The sequence below is a fragment of the Fulmarus glacialis genome, unplaced genomic scaffold (genome assembly GCF_000690835.1).
Source record: "Fulmarus glacialis isolate BGI_N327 unplaced genomic scaffold, ASM69083v1 scaffold30092, whole genome shotgun sequence".
Classification (NCBI taxonomy): domain Eukaryota; kingdom Metazoa; phylum Chordata; class Aves; order Procellariiformes; family Procellariidae; genus Fulmarus; species Fulmarus glacialis.
Window position 1 is genome coordinate 1 of NW_009198923.1, and position 20,500 is coordinate 20,500.

At 39.2% G+C, this 20,500-nt stretch overlaps 1 protein-coding gene across 1 annotated transcript; it reads right to left on the reverse strand.

Annotated features, from left to right (window-relative positions):
* Positions 1–4,693: 4,693 nt before the first annotated feature.
* On the reverse strand, positions 4,694–20,493 carry TARS (threonyl-tRNA synthetase). The gene is made up of 18 exons (XM_009573080.1): positions 20,416–20,493; positions 19,323–19,513; positions 18,150–18,273; positions 16,903–17,024; positions 16,571–16,688; positions 15,648–15,712; positions 15,489–15,567; positions 14,747–14,893; positions 13,160–13,258; positions 12,262–12,428; positions 11,551–11,713; positions 11,325–11,462; positions 10,562–10,639; positions 7,969–8,069; positions 7,744–7,848; positions 7,001–7,078; positions 6,149–6,258; positions 4,694–4,842 (listed from the first exon to the last, which is right to left on the reverse strand). Exons 1-18 carry the CDS (start codon positions 20,449–20,451, stop codon positions 4,694–4,696), a joined length of 2,070 nt encoding a protein of 689 aa, XP_009571375.1. The 5' UTR covers positions 20,452–20,493.
* Positions 20,494–20,500: the final 7 nt, after the last annotated feature.

Genomic DNA, 20,500 nt, shown 5'->3' on the forward strand with positions numbered 1-20,500 from the left:
AGATACGCAGGGGTAGAGACTTCACATCCGTATAGGCCTTTATCCCGTTAAACAAAAATACAGAGAAATTTTCCTTTTATTGCTAATGTGCTGTAAACACGTTACAGTTTGTCCCTGAAGTGTGCAATTGAGAAATCACATATTAAACGTGATTAGATTAGTGTCATTGTGCATTTAAGCTCTTGCAGAATATTAAGTTAGCTTGTGCTGATGTTCCATACACACTCAATGTACAAGGGTTAGTTTTGAGTATTCCCAAAATGAAGAGTCATGTTTCAGGAATGTAATAAATCAACAAATGTCTGGTTTATAAGCCTGCTTCTTCTCGTGATGGATAGCTTTAAGTGTCAGGCCCAAACTGGGATGCAGTGAACATACTCTTTTCTAATCTAGTGAGATAAGCCCATCACAGGGTGGGATGCTTGAAACTCCAAGGAGCTTAATTGTACTTTGCATCCAGATGTCGGCAAGGAAAGCACTCGTGTCTTTGTTCCATGCTTTCTTGCCTAATCTCTGCTCCCCCTCTGCCAAATCTCTTGTCCCTGTTTCTGCTTCTCTCTTTGGGGATCCCAGAGAGGCAATTCCAAAGACTTTGGGGAAGACAAGGCTGTCTCATGACGCATTATGGATTCAGTTGTTGTGCCTCCATTCTAGTGGTCCCTACTACCTTATCTTCTAATACAGATAGATATATACAGTTGACTTGTGGAAGCCCTGTCATGTTTAACAGTTATAAATTTTTTTTTTTTTGGGTGCTGAACACTTTGGGTTTGGTTGGTGGGGTTTTTTTTCAGTTTTCACAGCTGCCCTCTCTGCATCTCAGAACGTTTTCCTGTTTGCAGAAGAGCTTTGTGATCCAGTGGAAGGATATTATTTTGAGAGGAGTACAGATATCTTATGTATTGAAACTAGTTGTGTAGCCCAGATGATTTACCTTTAATGTCTGAGAACACTACAAAATGTCCCTGGCTGCCCCTGTTTAGCTGAGTGCCTGTTCTTTGTAGTAACTTACCGGAAGATGTTAATGCATGCCTTGCTCCAGAGGCTCTCCTGCGTGAAAAAACTTAACTTTGATACAAGTCCAAACGTAGCTCATTCTCTGCGCACATACTCGATCACAGTGGCTAACACGGCAGCAACCGCAACCAGACAACTGTGAAAGAACATTCCTGTCCAAGGCAGATGGAAAACACTAGTATGAAGAAAGGCTGAGTGGTTTTGGAAATACTCTTTAAGCACCAAGCAGTATGTGCTGTCCTTTTTTTAATAAGCATAGCCTCTAGCAATACTTAATTTTCACAGCATCAGTTTACCATTATCAGATTTGAGGGCCAATTGCTTAGATCTTTGCCAGAATTGACTGCAATTAAGAAATGGTGGAGAAGGCTAAGGCAATCAAGAAATTACACAGGGCATGAGCTGAAGGCCTGAAATGCATTTTCAAAGACCCCTTAATTTTGGCCTACTCTAAGAAGGGAGAAGTCAGACTTGGCAAACTGATTTTCTTTCACCAGAGGGCTTGCATGGACTGGGTTTCGATGCAATGGAAAAAAATGCAGTCAGGGCAAGACTGACCATGTAAAGGTGCCTACACCAATTAACAATTTATCTTACAGGTAGGTTCTCCCTAAAGGTGATGCTTCACTGCTTTTGGAGGAGTTGACATAACACTGTTGAATCTGAATATTGAAACTGCATCAGATTGTCCCAGTGGTGTAATCAAGGGAGTGGTATCAGCCACTGTGGGAATTTCATCCCAAGGTGTAATAGGAAGAGTCCTAGTGGAATTACCCTTGGTCATGGCAGCGTCCAGATGGCTCTGGGCCAGGGGAAACTCTTTCAGGGGGGTTTGCAGAACTGAGGAGTTTCACAGAAAACTGAAAGCTGGCACAATGATTCCTGCCAGGTACAGAAATTCTTGCCAGGCCTTATTTGTATATACTTGGTTGATCTATCAGATTAGGTATCTTCCTTCCCTGTCATTCCGTGTGCCTCCTTCAGCTACTTGCTTTGAAATCTGCTTTAAGGTTATGAGCAAACAAAACTTGCTGTGAAGTAAAGCAGAGTTGGCACTGTACCTTATCAGCTACTCCACAGGAAATGCCCATGGCATGGAGGGCTCCATGGTAAACATGAGGTGATTTACATTCCCATGAAAACTTCCCTACGGACGTAGACTGAAAAATAAGCTGCAATCGTTTTGTATTTCTCTTGCCTAATGCTGGTAAACAGAGCACACTCTGCAGAACTGGAGAGGTGGCTTTCAGCCTTCTCAGACCGTGGAAAGAATTATACAAAGGCTTCTCTCCTGCTTGACAAGTGGTCCCACCATTAAGCTATGACACCAAAGTTGCATCCTCCTGCTTTAAGAGATGAGCACAGTACTTTGTCGGGAGCTTAGTCCTACCAAAGGTGATAAGCAGTGACCAAAGCCCGCTCTTCAGAGGACTTCTGGTTGAACCAAGAGAGAGGATGTGCTGCTCGGGCCTGGCCAGTTCTGCTTCTGCGTACGTCCACAGCTCTTGGCAGCTAGAGAACTCAAACCAGCAGAGAGCACGAGTTTAGGTGGCACCTGAGTGCAGCATTGCATTGATCACAATTTGGACATAGACACCTTGGTTCTGTCCACACCCTGCCAGAGGTATGTATTTTATTGGATTGTACCCTTAGGTGTTGTGTCTAGTAATGTATTCATATATATATGTATGTATTGTTATATAGGTATTTAAAAGCATGATCTAAGTAAATGAAGTTTCTGTAGAAGGATAACTTGTCCAAGACTGACTCCTACAGAGCCATACACAGAGGTGGCTAGTGTCCTACAGCACCGGTATCTCATTACATGACTAGAGCAGTTCATCAATGCTAACGTGCCTAGGGATCCCTGCGAAACAAAAGGCACAGCACTCTGCGAAGCTCAGCAAATACACCAGCCTAGTGGGAAGGTGGTTTGAGGCACAATTCCTAGAGAGAAACAGAACTAGTGGCTCCTTTTCCCTGGGGGACCAGTATCTACTCTGGTTCTGCTTCACCATTTAATGAAGTCTTTCTGACCCAGAGAGAGCTGATATCTGATTCCACCATTTTGCATGAGCAACAGTCACTTCACAGCAAAGTAAGGCAGGTGTAAAATACAGAAAATAACAACCCACTTAACACTCAGCAAAATAATTTTCAAAGCAGCAAGGCAGTGGAAGGTCAATTTCCCCTTTTTTTTCTACAGCAGTTGATGGAACATTTGTCTCAATGAACCAAAGGAGAAGGAAATAGATTTTGCTAGAAGTGGCTGGGGTTCTGGTCTGGTGAGACTGAATTCACAATGGGTTCAAGTGCTGATATAATGTTACCTTCACCCCTGAGAAAGGTAGGTGAGAAAAGGCTAGATTAAATGCTTCTGCCCAGGTAATAAAGGAAATGATGAGACCTGGAGGTTTTCAAAAAACACGATGGTTCAAACCTGTCCTCAGATTTGTTTGATCTTTGCTAAGGCTGTAGCAATAGCTTTCTTTTTAAAAGAAGAGTTATCAACCACATGTGGAAGCTGTTCAGGTCAGTTAAGATTAGCAAAAAACAAACAAAACCAAAGCCAAAACACCTCAGACGATGATTTTATTTTTTGTCAGTGACAGACATTTCCCTCTTGTCAGCCAGATGTGCAAAAAAAACCCCCCAAAACCAAACCCAAAACCAACTGATGAGATCCCTCAGCTATGAGATAGGAGGGGCTGCTACTTGAGTATGTGGTGCCCTGGACGAGAGGCTTGGGAAGGAAGTGTTGCACTGAAGGGGACTGTACCTATTAAATTGAAAAATAGCATCTGTCTTAAAAAAATAATCATTATCCTTTTTAGTTCAGTACGTTCTTGTCTTGAAAGGACAGCTCAGGGATAAGAATAGAAACACTGTTCCCAAGAATCCTGGTCTTCTTAGCTGCTTCTTTGGCTCTGCTATGCCCCACCTCTTCCAGACAGTCTTATCCCCCTTCTACAGCTACAATGACCTTACCCTTAGGGCCAGCATATTTCAGAGACTGCCTTTGGAAAAGGGCATAGTTGGCTTTGGTTAGCAGCTCGGTGCTCTGTGGCAGATAGCCCCATGTCAGGAGTGTCGCGCAGTGAGAGTCGAGACACTCCCAGAGGCGCCAACCGCTATGGAAGTGGTATGGGAGACCTCTGTTCATTTCCCTGTTGATGTGGCTGCAAACTGTTCAGAGTCAATATATTTAATTGCTGTAAGATCAGCAGACAAGACTGCAAGGTATCACTTTCCTTGCTAAAGGAGACACTCCAAAAGCTGCTGCAGCACTTGGTCACTATGTGGTTTCTTAAGCCTGAGGTCTTTTGTTTAACTTTCATGAAAAGTATTAGTTACCAAAATGTATTTTATTCTTAACAGGGTAGTTAGAATGCTGTGGATATCCCTGATTAACATTTCCATTTTCCCTTGCAGCCACAGAAAGTCATTTCATATTGCTTCATCTGTCATTCGTCAGAGGCCAGGAATTTTACTTCAAGGTTTGTGAAAAACTGGTTTTTACAAAAAGAGACATTTCTGACTAAAGAAAAATCTCTGCCAAAATGAGCAAGAGGTCCAATGTGAAATATATGTCAAATTTGGTTCAGCACAAAAACTCTGTGGTTAACTGAATTAGGAAAACTAGAATCTTTTTTCATGCCAGGTAGGGAAGATGGCGCTAAAATTCCTCTTCAGCTTGTCTGGAGCGAGAGCATTTCAGTTCCAGCAGTCTCTCCACAGTGTCTGCAATAGTACGCTCACCATGCACCTTGTTATCTCGGGTGCGGATGTTAACTGTTCCACTCGCCTTCTCCTTTTCACCAACAACTAGAAACAACCAAGATGCAAAGGAATGAACGTAACATTTAGCAAGCTCTTTTTCCCCCCCATTCTCTTAGGCATACTAAATTCTAAAAAAGCTTAGCAACCAATGCTAAAATCCTTTGCCCTCCTCCCAGCTGCCCCCACTGAGATCTGTAAAGCCAATAGCCTTATTTCATCTCATATCATTTAGTAGGTTTTAGTATGTTATGAACAGCACCTTAGCAAAATGTGAGTAAAGAGAAAAGTAAACTTAGTAAGTCCAGCTGGACTGACTTCTTATTAGAGGGAACGACAAAGTCAAAGTGAGAAATAAACATGAAGTACTCCATAGGCAAAGATTAGAAAGACAACTTGATTGTAAATAACGAATAGCTGTTTTCTTTATAGAGCAGCAAGATAGTTTATTGGGAAGTCCCAAAGCTATTTTACTTAAACATTAAGATACAGATAGCAAAATAATATACGTATCTCTCATTACTAATATAAATTTTATATAATGTACTTGGAGATTGCTACAGGAGATTGTATTTCTCTGGTACCCAATCTACATTCACTGGCATAACTCTTTGAAATAACCTCTGAACATAAGTTAGGTGAGATTTTTTCCCTGATAGGCTGATTATCAGTTTGTGGTCTTGAAGGTAAAATGTGATTGTGTCTTATTGGTATCATATGCTAAAAGTTTTAAAGAACAGAAGAACCTTATTCATGATTCTATCAATCTACAACTGAAGGTAGAGTTTCTCTGTCAAAGCCTCCTTCTACTCTAACAGATCCCAGACAGTTTTAGGGTCAATGCTAGAGCCTCAATTTACATGACTAATGTAAATTACATACTTCAAATCACATACCTCAGGGTCAGTTTCTAATTGTCCCTCCATCACCCTCTCCTATGCATGCATGTATAGCTCAGAAGCGCACCACAACTGAATGCAGTGAAAATATGGTTCTTCTTTTACTACACTTGAAACAAGAGCATAAATTATTGGGGGCAATAGAAAAATTGCTTAACAATCTGACTGACAAAGGGCAAGAGATTTTATATATGTCTCCACATGGCTGACCAGAAGACAGCAAAGAACTTCTTCTAAAGCAGCAGGGATGCCTTGGGCCACAGTGACCTCCCTTTCAGTGACAGCTATACAAGCCTGTGAGGCAGGCAGGAGAGGCTCTCTGGAATGGAGACTCTTAGGAGCAAAGGGACCTAAACCACTATCACTCTCTGCCTTGCTCAAAGAAGAAGTATCAAATCCTATAACCTATGCAAGAAAGTCAGCCAGGATAATGTAACAAATGCACTATACATTACCCAGAATAAAGTTATACTGTGCAAGCTGAGCATTTCTGATCTTCTTGTTCAGCGTGCACCCAGGATCTACATCAACATCTGCCATTAATCCAGCATCGTGGAAGTGCTGCCTGACCTAGGAGAAAAAGTATTTAAATTGTCACTATAGGATATTCAGGACAATGAACTATTTATGACTTGTAAACTTAAGCCAGTCCAGCTTATCTGACCCCTAAAACAAAGGCACCATCATTGGCTCAGGCTTTGGAGATGAGCCCAGTTCAAGAAATGAAAACAGGTCAGCTATCATGCAGGTACATACACACTAAATAACACAGCAGTGATGTGAATATCTAATGTTTTGGGCTGAATAGTGATTTGAGTTTGATATTGTGAAAGGCAGCAGGATAGCTTTCTGATTAAAAGATCTTTTTCTTTTATTTTGCAGACTATTTTATTTATGTATGGTGTTCTTGAAAGAAACACAGGAAAAGGTCTGCTGGATGCTAAATATGCAAAGACTTATCTTCATCTTTCTTACTGCTTTTGCAAGATGCACGTGGCCCTGGGAGACTAGAACCTGAAGGGTAAGACAGCTTTTGAGCTAGAGAGAAAAATAAGTTTTCCAAAAATAAAAGCCTCACAAAGATCATAATTTGTTGTTTAGATACCCAAAATCTATTTCAGGTCCTCTTTAAGATACATCTACAACTTCAGCAGCTAATTGTCATTATAATATAAAAATGATACAATGTAATATGCAAAGACTTACAACATTTATCTAGGATAAATACTATTAATCATTAATAACCAGTATAATAAATATCTCAACTGAATACAATATACTAAAAAAAAAGCCCCAAAATCATATACGTCACCTTTTGAGCATACTCATCACATGTTGGTCCCACTGGTACCACCATTACCTGCTGTGGGGACAGCCAGAGTGGCCTTCAATAAACAAACACAACAAGTTTATACAGCTTTCAGTATTTTTTTAGTATGAAAAAATCCTCTTAACAGATAGGACTAAAATCTACACAGGAGATTCATAAAGCCAGCTGCTTAGATTGGGTTCAGAGGCAATGACAGCCCTATGCTTTACAATTTACCTACCCAAAAGAACTGAGTGTCTAGAAGAACTGCAGTGTGGACAAAAGTACTTTTTGACCTGAAGATTCAAGTTGTGTTTTACAACAGACAACAAATCATAATTGAGTTATTGAGCTTATTACTAACTAATCATGGGAAAACATTTACTTTTGAGTCTTGTTATAATCAGAGGGGTATTATACTGCAGCAGGTAAAGGAGATGACCTACATAAATGACTCGTTGCAAGGCAGCCCAGCTGCAAAAGCAAAGGTGAGAGATATACACCTTGGGCAGACAAGCTGTATGCTGCACTGCATGAGTGGCACCATGTAGAGGCTACCGTATCTTGAATTATTTAGTATCTAAGGAAGGTGGTTCGGAAGGAATTGCTCTGTGGCACACCTACGGCATGTAGCAAGCAAGTAGAACAAGCCTTCTTCATTCCTGCATGCTTGGGGCTAATTTATCTTCTACATAAAGTGTTTGCTCAAACTGGAATAATAAATCTACTTTTTAATGTTACCATTTGCCTCCATAGTTTTCAGTTAGAATGGCGATCATTCTCTCCACAGATCCCAAGATAGCCCGGTGAATGATAACTGGTCTCGTCTTGTCGTTACCATCATGGCTGTGAAGAAAGGTGGGGTTTTTTTAAATGTAAGGTTTTTTTCTTGATGTAAACTTCTGCCTGTAACTGACAGGAAAGTTAGATTATATAGCAATTAAACCCACAAGCCTCTCTGCTTACCTGACAAAGGTGAGGTTAAATCTGACTGGCAGCTGGAAGTCGAGCTGGATGGTAGCACATTGGTGGTAGCGGCCAATGGCATCTTTAATCTGAATGTCAATCTTAGAAACAGAAAGACACAAACTTTTACTACAGTTTAGATACAAGCGTGCCCCTCTGAAAGCAAACTCATTGTTTTAACATGGAAGGTTTCACTCAGTGCAGAGGAACTGTATGTGGTTTTAGACAACATAATTTTAGTTCAGCCCACATTAGGACTAAATGATTTGCAGGTTCTGATGCAAAAATGTTAGAGCTAAAAACAAGGTGAGCAAGTAGAGAGACACTACTTCAGGTGGGAACTACATTTAATAGCTCAGACTATTTTTTGTGAGTTTCAATCTGGGACTTTCATGGGCCTTTTCACTCAGTGAATTCAGCAGCACATAAGTGCAAGTGCAAGATCAGAACTGAACATGTCTTGCCAAAAATGAAATTTCTTGAACCTCAAACTAGCAAACTTACACTTCTTTATTATGCAGAATTTGAGTACTTTGTAGCTTATGTTACAAATTCAAGGCATGAACATGGGATGAGAATCCTACTGTTAAATAGTCCACTTACCAGTAGGGATCATATTAATCAATGACATTTGTTCTGACTATGAGTATCTACAGTCAAGCCTATTCTTTCTATTGCATCTTACACTGTAATCCTGAATACGCTTATGATAAAAGTTAGACAGACAGATGAATAGAAAACAGTAGATTTATATTGTCCTGACCTTATTTATTTATCACATTGCTCTCTTATTCATTATTTTACCAGTATGGCTGGGAAATGTTGGGGCTGTGTGCCTTATTTTAATTTATGTATCAAACAGATCAGTGTTTTATTAACTGAAGTTCTAAATGTCTTTCAATTTTGCATTCAGAAGCCAGAGTTTATCATAGTTCAGCTACTCACCAAAGAGCTTCTATCAAAAGAAATTATTTACAACCTTCTTTAATTTCAAATCACCCAGTTACAGAGTAGAAAAAAAAAAATCCAAGTAGTTTTAAGGTACCCTAGATAGAAGCTTAACTTAAAAATGTAACTTTAACTAGTTTCCATTAAAACTAGTGCAAAATGCTACATGTTTGCTCACCTTACTTTGGCTAGAGTGTATTAGGAGCAAATACAAGGTTAATTAAGGTTAACAAAGGTTCCTGTAGATACTTGCCTTCTTTCAAATCAGCTGAGGAAATTACTAAATCTTGTTTGCATTTCACATTATGAATGATTAGCTGCTACAGCACATTTCACCCACAACCCATAAAATGAAATGATTCAATTAGCATACAAAGAGAGGAATCAGAACCAGTTTACTAGATGACTGAATATAGACATAAATGTAGTGTAGGTTTATTAGGGAAAAAAAATTTTGTAAGGCTCTCTGTCCTTATGCTCAAAGATATCAGGAAGTTTCTAGAAATCCCTACTTAATCTGTGCAAACTGAAGAGACAGCTTTAAAAAAACCCAACAAAACCAACGCAAGGGGCTTTTTAAAATACCAAAACCTACCAGCAACTCAATGCAGCTACAAAACTGTGCCAGTAAAAGCAATATTTTTCAAAAATTTTTTTTACCAGTAAGTTTATTTTTGTTTTTCTCATGACTTAGGATTCACTTATCGCCTAAAGGATTATTTCTAATGCAGCAATTGCTGTGGTAATACAGATCTTACAGTGCCACCTTCTGTTCATGTATCCCACTAAACCAATCAGCTCTTCTGTTTAAGCAGCAGACAAATAGTTTATACATGTAAACTGGGTTTAATTAATGAAATGAGTGTTAAAGCTATGTGAAAACCAGGATCACAGAGTATTATTTCTCTCTCAAGTATGTCAGAGTTTATGTATCTGGAAAAAACACAGAATATCAGCTGTAAAGCATCTTAAAGATAACTACAGAAAAAATCCTCTCTTCCTAATCCCAACTTTTAACAAGCTCAACTAGTACCAGGTCGTCAGTTTAGGAATCAATTTTGTTCTGTATCCTCCGGCCAAACCTAAACAGCACCAATGTTTTAGAAATACATACTGACATTGAAAAATTTAGTTCTAACGTTACATTGGAAGGGAATGTGCAGGACAGTAAGTGAAAAACAGAAGTTGTCTTTACCAAGAAGATAATGAATAAAACACAAGAGCATGACCATACTATTTTCTCCTCTTGCTCATAATAAGATATGAAAAAACATTTTTTCTGTATTAAGAACATTTAGTGTCCATCTGTATTTTTTAATTAACTTAGAGCAGAATGTTAACTAGTTGGCGACTTTATCTTGGTCAGCTATCTGTTTGAAGTCATCTGGCAAACATTCTGCACAAATAGATGCCTAACACTTGTCTTTCTGGGGAAAGCGGTATTTAGCATCATTCTGTAATCACATGAAGACTTCGGGTTTTTTTCTGCACTTCCGCTATACTGCAAAGAACAGTATTTGCATGCCACCCCTACTGCCAAGATTACGGTAGCATCAATGGAAAGCAAGGAATTTTGTAACTTTCATCTGCCTCATCCAAATAGAATTAAAAGCCTAACCCAGCTAGGGGTTAGCAATATACTAACCTTAGGTCCATAGAAAGCTCCATCACCAGGGTTTAACTCCCACTTCTCACCGAAGTCATTGAGGCTGTTTTCCAGTTGCTAGAGATAAAGGACACATACACTCAGTGTTTCTCAAACATTTGCTGTCTTTCCATGTTACAGCATCAGGTCAGCCTGCTGCTACAGGTATGACACTACCAATTCTCAATACTTCTCAGTTACTGCTGCAACTCATTCATTTTCTGAAAAAGCTAAAAAAAAATTTAGTCCAAATTTAAACAAACAAGATTAATGCATTCATTTTGGAAGAGGCCAAACAAGCAGTATTAGCTAAGATGCAAGAAATTTTTATGCTAGATTCAAAGTTTGTAGATAATATTGAGAGGGGATCCACACTGACACACCTAATGTCTATTCCTGCCCTATCTTCTCCCCAGCACTGCACCTGCAGGGGCTAACCCCATCCCTTTAATCATGAAAACAACCTGGCTTTTGGAAGATGGCTCTAAGTCTTATTACAGGGGCTGCCAGAATTGGTTCTCTTCCTCTTTCTTTTTTTTTAAATTATCAAAAAAAAATATAAGAAGTGAGAGAAGGGAGAGAGAGATAATTTGATTCTGACATGGAGATTACTTCTGCTATTTACAGCAGCCAGACTGAATTGAAGACAGTTATATTGCTCATGTCCAGCTGTCAGTGTACCTCCCAGAAGGCAACATGTTCTTACATGACTTCCAGCTGCAGCCTTGCTTTCATATAAAAAGTTAATAAAACTACTGTTTACCTTTTCAGCTTGATTCCACACTTCAATATCTCCCAGGTACTTTTCAGGACGAGTGGAGAGATTCAGTTTGAAGGAAAATCCAAACACATCATACACAGTACGCAAGAACTGCAGACAACTCTTTATCTCTTCTTCAATCTTTATGAGAATAGAAATAAAGCCTCAAATATGGAAAAATCAGTTAATCCAATTTTAATACCCAATTTCATGGAACAGCAGCCCATACCTGCTCCATAGTACAGAATATGTGAGCATCATCCTGCTGGAACCGACGTACTCGAGTGAGCCCTGTAAGAGCTCCTGACAGTTCATTGCGATGCAGAACACCAAAATCAGCCAACCGTAATGGCAGCTCACGCCATGATCTTGGACGATGATCAAACATAAGGCTGAAGGAAAAATTTATTACTTGCAGCTCATCCAGAATCAAAATTCTGCAAAGAACAGCCAAGGAGAAGCAGCCAGTCCCTAAGTAGATGTCCATAATGCCAATGATGTAATCTGAATACAACCATCATTCACATCTAGTGTTGCCAGGAAAACAAATACAGATGTCCTTTTATAGCTGGTAGGCTTCCCCCACCTCACAGAGAGAAGATAAACAGCTCCTAAAACTGAGCATTAAAAGCTGAATGCCTAAATTGCCACAAAATTGACAATGTATCTATTTTGGATATCCAGGTTTTGTGGTACCAAGCTAAACTTCAGGTCTAAAACACAGTCACTGTAATGACGGAAAAATGACATTTCTCAGTGTCTCAAGTAAAGAGAGCACGTAGGCAAGACGACTCATAATTACATCACTCCTAACAGCATGCCACATCTGGATACCTGAAGATAGCCATCTTTACAATTAAGCAGACAAAAGAAACAGGATTTTTTTTTTTTTTTTTGAACCAGCATCATCTTTGGTAAACTGGATTTGCTATATACTTACCAGTGTCCTGGACAGTTCATAGGCTTCAGAGCAAAGATTTCTTTCTCCACTTCAAAGGAAAACATGTTGTCACTGTAATGCTGCCAGTGCCCTGAAGTCATCCATAGTTTGCTGTTGAAAACATTTGGAGTGACAACCTCCTGAAATCCACGTTTTCGATACTCACTCTAAAACAACAGATCCAGTACATAAAATAACTAATAAAGCAAACAAAAGTAATGGTACTCAGTCTTCAATGTGTAGCCATAAAAATATGCTGCCCGACAAAAGTCCGTGACTCGAGAAGAAAAGAGAAAGAGGAGAGAAAAATTCCAGTTGGACATGCCAGGATACATCCCTTCCACCAGCACCACCCTTCCCCCAAACAATTCCTCTGTAGTAAGCAAGAAGAACAAGTTTCCTCCCTGCAAGCAAAGAAGCAGTCTCTAATTATTCAATGACACTTGATAGTACATTACAACCCAAATATACAATAATAAGACAGACTTTAAATATTGCAACAGGAAGATCAGGATTTTTTTCCGTACACATAATTTCATAACAAATAGTTCTACAAGGCCAAATTTAGTAAGTTTATTAAAACAAATCAATATCCATCAGTGGAACAGCTGTAGTGCTAGCTTAGTGGTGCTATTAGATGTCACAGAATTCATATTAAAAGCATCATTATCACTGCTTTAACTGCAGGTATAAAGTATTGATAAGAATTAGCAGAGATTGCGACAAGACCAATTCAAAAGAAACCAGGTTTCTTTAGTTCCGTGGCTTACAGAACTAAGAGACTGAACTAACTGGAAATGAAGAGCTGTTAATACTGTTATATGTAGCATGCTGTTGGGTATTTTTCTAAAATTAAGCAATTTCTTCTACAAGAAGATTTCCGAAAGACATTACTTACCCGGATGAATTCAATTAGTGTGTTATAAATGTAAGCTCCTTTTGGCAAGAAAAAACAGCTACCAGGGCTGAGCTCATGAAAGAAAAACAGTTCTTGGTCCTGCAGAAAAATAATATTTGAAAAACTTACTATTTGTACACTACCTTTTTCACTTAACATTCTGTCGTGGTTTAACCCCAGCTGGCCACTGAGCACCACGCAGCCGCTCCCTCACTCCCCCACGGTGGGATGGGGGAGAGAATCGGAAGGGTAAAAGTGAGAAAACTCGTGGGTTGAGATAAAGACAGTTTAATAGGTAAAGCAAAAGCCGCGCACGCAAGCAAGGCAAAGCAAGGAAATCATTCACTCCTTCCCATCGGCAGGCAGGTGTTCAGCCATCTCCAGGAAAGCAGGGCTCTATCACGCATAACGGTTACTTGGGAAGACAAACGCCATCACTCCGAACATCCCCCCCTCCTTCTTCTCCCAGCCTTATATGCTGAGCATGACGTCATATGGTATGGAATAGCCCATTCGCCAGCTGGGCCAGCCGTCCCGGCCACGCTCCCTCCCAGCCCCCCGTGCACCTGGCAGGGCATGGGAAGATGAAAAGTCCTTGACTAGCGTAAACATTACTTAGCAACAACTAAAACATCAGTGTGTTATCAACACTATTCTCATACTACATCCAAAACACAGCACTATACCAGTTAATAGGAAGAAAATCAACTCCATCCCAGCCGAAACCAGGACACATTCACAAATGAATTACTACTGACCGGGCATCACTAATCAAAGTTTTTTCTTTAACAAAAAAAAAAAAAAAAAGCAATACCAATAGATCAGACAGATTTTCACTACTATTTATATCTCCATCAATACTTACAGCGGAAGGAGATTGTTCAGTTTCCTGTTTCATTACTGACACTCCAAAACTTCACGTTTATGTGTAACTCCTAACTGTGCCCCCACAGCTCCCTTTGCACATTGACAAGTAATGTTTAGTTCTGTTTCTGCAGCTCTCTAATTATTTGCACATGAACTGAATGTGTGAACTCTAGTTGGCTCATGTTGTGACAAACTGTGCACATGCCTGAGGACTGCATATAGTGAATTCTTCTGTATATTTTCTTGGTGTCCTAGCAGCAGACCTTGTAACAGTGTTCAGGACTATCAATTATCTGACAGGGGTTTCCATCTAAAAACCCAAACCAAAACCCAACCAGCCAAAAAACCAGAGAAGTGTATTATGGATTGTGAAATCACACAGAAGAAAAGGACTGTGAGTGAACAGGCTGCAGCAAACTGCAGGAATGAGCATTGCCTGCAGACTGAACTGTTCATGTTTTGCAGACCAAAATGTTCATGTTCTGTTCTGATTGATCTGTGGAATAAGGATGTCATCGTGTTTAAAATAGCAAAAAGTCTAAGGAGAAGTTATTTGCTTTAAGACTTTTGATGCTCTTCGACTTTGCAACTCGACTAAAAATACAATTGTGTCACATCTTGGTTGTGGCAGCAAGTATACACCGTCTTCGAGATGCTTCTAGTTAAGGGGTTACATCCACACAGTGTTTGTGAAATACACTACCAGAAAAATTGTCTCACCCGCCCAATTTTTCTGTGATCTCTGCTTTTAGCCTCCTCCTGGAATTTCTCCCATTCTTTCAGCATTTTTGCATCTGGGAATGAAATTCCATAGATCCGCTGGAGGGATTCCATATCAGCCTTGCCTTCCCAATAGGTAGAAGAATTCTGCATGCAAAAAATAAATGAAACATTGAAGAAAAGCGGGAGCCTCCACATTTTACTACTACTGTCTGCTATGAAAAGGCATGCAATTATTAATAAATCACTGTACTTAATGTAGAACAACTAAGGCATAAGGAGATTTTTAATCTGAAATTCAGAGCACTGATTAGAAAAATCCAGAAAGAACAGATGAACAGGGTATGTAAAAATGGTTTCAAGCTTTCTAGTCTTTTTTTTAAGCCTATTTGCTTTCTTTGTAGCCATCCTAGACCAACTGTTTATTTACACTCAGCTATAACTATCAGCTGAGCGAAAACTATGAACTCTAATTGATATGGTTCAACCAAGCCTTAAGCCACACTCACATCCCTACTTACTTCACGCACCTACTCACATGCTGGAAGTGCAGGCCCTGGACACCTAGTTGGGCTTCACACCATCTGAATATCACTCCAGCACACAACCCTTTCCCAATCTGTTACACTGAGTTTTCGGCCACGTTACCCATTACATTCTTGGATAAGCCACCATCGTATCGCCCAAAGACAGCAATGCATTTTCAGTGAAAACATTTGTCTAAGGCAGTTTCAGCACTTACCTTATGAATTTTTATGGTCTTTATCTTGCCAGTATGTCTGACATGAGGCCCTCTGCATAAATCTATCAAGGGACCACACCTAAGAATAGGAAAACATTCATTTGGTATATTTCATCCTAGAAAAATATATCCAGTAATATTATGATGCACGCTAATTACCTGTATACTGTTGTAGTTGGAGTATTGACCTTCTCATTCAGGATGCGACACTTGAATTTATTATACTGAGAAGAAAAGCAGCACACGTATTTGTTAATTCCTTGTTAAGCAAGAGAATTGGCCAGCAGTTTAAATTATTTGCAAACCTGATGCTATGCTGCATCAAAAGAGGACTATAAAAGATAGACAGAAAGATAGTCAAGTAGTGGAGCAAGCTGCCCAGCGAGCAGGTTGTGCAGTCTCCGTCCTTAGAAGTTTTGAAGGCCCAGGTGGACAAGCCCTCAGAAACCTGGTCTGACTTCAGTGTTGACCCCATGCCCTCTACAGGAGATTGGACTGGAAACCTACAGAGGTACTTTCCAACCTGAATGACACTATAATTCTCCTGATGTCCTAGCAGTGAAAACTGAGTAACGTCTATCTCAGGAATTCCAGAAATTTATTTGCAGCTAGGTACTAAAGAGAAAGGATCAGCACTTAGTGTTGCTTGGACTTTCTTAGGAGTCCTCATTCTAAAAAATATTTTATGAAGCTTTCTGAATGCATGAGCACATGCAGTTATAGTATCACCACAGCATTTTACCAACAGCCAGTATAATATAGGCATATAACATAGCTGCACATAATATATTGCAAATTTACATCTGTGGGAAATAAATGAAGAATGCAGCTTCAAAGGTTTTGCCAAGGTCACCCGTGGGAAGAATGAGAATTCTAACAGTTGCAGAAAATCTAATCCACATTACAACTTTGCTCATTTTTTTTTGTTAAATATCACAAATGAGCTTATAAGAACATATCACCTTAAAAAGTTAATTTGATAGACCTTCCTGTACCACTAACAGAAAACGCAGCTAAAGTAACAAATACTTAAAGAACAACTGCACGATGCTAGAAACAACCTTCTACAACATTAAGCCTACCTTAAACATTTCAAGTAGTGTTTCCTTCTTAACTTCCAGTCTTTCAAAGACTTGTTTTTCCTTCATTATCTTTTTGCATAATGTTTCCAAAGCAGAGAAGTCATTACTTGATACACCCCTAAAATAAACACATACAAAAAAGTGAATCATTCTTGCTTTCACTTGCAATTTCTGATCCAGTTGCAATGCACTAGCTTGTGGATGGGACACACTGCAAAGAACAAAGCAATCTGCAGTAGTGCAGATAACTTTGTTCCGGGAACAAGCAGGTAACAGAAATTTTGCTGTGACTACCATCTCCCCGCCCCTAAAAAGAAAAATACAAAACCTACCCTTCCTCAAGGAACATGTCATAATAAAATCCATTTTCTATTGGTGGGCCATAGCACAAACAGCCACCATAGATTCGCTCCATAGCTTCACCCATTATGTGAGCACTTGAGTGCCAGTATACCTAATGGAAGTAAGAAAAGAGGGGATCAGTCAGAATACACACAATACATTTCTGAGTATTTTATTTAAAACCTTTTCTGAAATGCTTGCTTTTATGGATACTTGATGCAGATTCCACATTAGAGCAGTCTGCAGAAGAGAACTGACCTGCCCAGCAACACTCTCACCCTAAGCACCAATATTTCCAAAAGGTAACACTGGAAAATTATTTACAGCTCGGTAGCAAATAATTCTTATTTTCAACTATTGTTGAAATGATTCAAATATTGTCAAGAAGTCAGGAAACTAATTCAGAAACTTTTTTTTTTCCTATGAACTTCAATCGATCAGCTCTGCATAAAGACCAAAAGGTGCGCTTTGAACCTTTGATAAGGCTGTGGTCCTAATCCGAAGATTTTATGCATGGGAAATTCTGCACTAAGTAGAACAGTTCATAAAGTTAAAAATTACACTCCGCCTTGTAGTACACCTGAAGTTTTGACAAATTAAAACCAAATCTATAGGATTCCAGACTGCTTTTATTTGCACAGACCAGAAAACAAAAATCTCACAGGAGCTGTAATTTAGCCAATATGAAAACCCTAAGTTTGAGTGCAAGACCTCTGTGATGAGTTTGACTCACAACTTCTTGTACCAAATGATTTTTTCTAAAGAGAGTATTTACAAGTTCACTAGATAACCGCATTTATCTGAATGAATAGCCAAAATAAAGTATACACTTTTGCATGTTCAAAGTAAAAGAGCAGCCTGCTCAGTACTTTTATGGTTGTACATAGACAGTACTTTTGTACTCAGAATTGTTTTTAAAGTCAGTACTGAAGAGGTCAGTTCAAAAGACTACTTTACATTAACATGAAGGTCACAAATATAAACTTTTAACGAGAACAGTCTTGACATAAACTACAGCAACTGCTAGCAGATTCGGCTACAAATACACAGCAGCATGTACAATATCTGTAGTACCGCATCTCTCTCATAAGGAATTATTAGAAAATGCAGATGTACCTACACAGCAAACCTGTTCCCATCTCCTCATCCTCTGAATAAAGTAAAGATGCAAATAACTACTCAAGGCTGAGTTTAATGCAAATCCAAGGGCAAACAAATTTTGGCAGAAGATACTCACTGCTTGAGCCTCCTCATCTTCAAACTTAAGCAGCTCCAGGGTACAATCCTTCTCCAAAGGACGGTCTAGATCCCAAACCATCTTGTTCACTTTAGCAATAACAGTGTTGTCAGCTAAGCCCTGACTACAGAATAAATACATGGTATATAATCTTTTGAAATCAGCAAGTAGAAGTTCCCCAAATTTGCCCTCCATGTTGAGTAAGATTTTCAGGAGTGCTCAGAGTGCATACAATGTCATAAATAAATTCCAAATAAAAAAGAGCAGTTTAACCAGTCTTGAACATTCATGAAAATCCTATTCACATCCCAGAGATGAGGGAGGAAAACTGTGCTGTATAGTCAACATACATATATTTGTTAACATATTTGACTTAAAGGCAGCCACCTCAAAGAATTAACCTGACTTCAAAATCCTATTCCAATGAAAGACAGAGCTTCTCTTTTAAAAATTATCAAATACCATTTCTGATGGAGTAACTTTACAATTTTGTTTCTACTAGGCAAAAACCCTTTTCCTTGACCCCAAATCACAAAAGCAAAGAAGATTCCAATGACAAGGCACCTAAGCATGAAAAAAAAAAAAGGCATTCCACCGCTAGGAATCACCCAGGTTTTTTTTAACTGTCAGGGTGTCTAGTGTGCATTGTTCAAATCTACTCCCCACCAAGTCCGAGTAACCCAGAGATGTGTAATGGTCTTTTTGATGGGTATCTCCCATGCAAGTAAAAATGCAGTTAAGTGAAAGATATTCATACTCTTAACTGTCTCTGAAATCAATTGAAACATCACCCAGTAGTCATCTTCCCCAGGTCGATGCAAATTGGTTTGCATGTGCTGGCATTCAATCCAATACAGTAAATTTGTTAGGAAATTAGTTCTTAATGCAACGACAGTACTTGCGGGGAAAAATATTCAAGTAATGTATGTCTAAAAGATCTCAATTATATTCTTATTTAATTTTAGAAACTGTATCTTCATAAGGCAAAAAAATTACACTCCAGAACTCAAACCCTATTGGTTACTTCCAGTTTATTATATACAAGATGCCTTGAGAAGAGTTGAGATAAATGACTATGAGAGAAATTATACATTACCTGTACCCTCAGAGCCACAACCTTTAGGCACAGAGCTGTCTGAAAATGATTGAGTGTATCACAGAATAGAAACATACCTAATTCCACAAGCGATTTGATAAGGAGTAGTCTTCCAAGATTCAGCATCAACCTGCTTGCCATCAGGTAATGTAACTTTAATGGGTTTACTGTCATTTGCAGCTCTTTCTGCAAGGAGTGCATCATGTTCAGCTTTAAGTTTATTGTACATCTCTAAACGCTCATTGATAAATGCAGGCCAGGGATTCAGCTATACATAATGAATAAAGAGAAAGGAAAAAATCAACAGATTATTAGAATAATCTAATATCACATTATATCAAGAATGCAAACAGAATAGATATACTTTTCACAAGCATCTATGTGACAATATCTATGTATGTGCTATATCTAACAAGTAATCATTATTATTACAGATTAATTATATATATTGATTATATAGTAATGTCGTAAGACTTCACCTTAATGAAAATTATTACTTTGAAATGTACCACTGTACACCTGTTTAATAAACTACACATACGTCAATAAGCTACTATATAGTTTATTAAACACCTGTTTAATAAGCTACACAAGGACAAAAATCAATTTGAAAAGACTGTAGAAGTTCAACATAAAAATACATTTTTCTTATTAGGTCAAAAAACCTGAGGGAACACCCCTACTCTGAGCCACCCAGAAAGGAACTGACTCCAACCTGCACGTCATATAATGACGTCAGGACTATCAGCCTGGGCACAACCAAGGTTATACAGCTATGCAGTTGGCTCAGGATTAGTGCTGGCTAGCAGATGGCTCTCTCTGTGCAGTCAGAGGGATCTGTGTTTGCCCACCATGAAGACGGAAAACACAAAGGCAGGTTTTCCTCATCCCAGAGATCCGCTGCCTACCTCCTGGTGCAAACGGGCACAGTGAAAAGCATTACCAAGCAGCAGCTATGGAAATCTGAGCTGCTCTCCCATTACAGCAATACAACTTGGTGTAAAAAGCAACAAAGCCACATAATAAGAAAATAAGAGAGTGTGGGAGAAAGAGTAACTGTAACGCCAGATAAAATACGTGAGAGAGATGAACTGCAGCAATGCCAGCAGCACACAAGGCAGCAACCAGGAGACCGCATTTTCAAGCCCCCGTGGCCCAAGGGCAGCTCACCTCCGTCCGCCCTCCATCGCCGGCCCCTTCCTTCATTTTCTTCTTTCCGCAGTCTGCTGCGTTATTTTCTTCCCCAGCATTTACC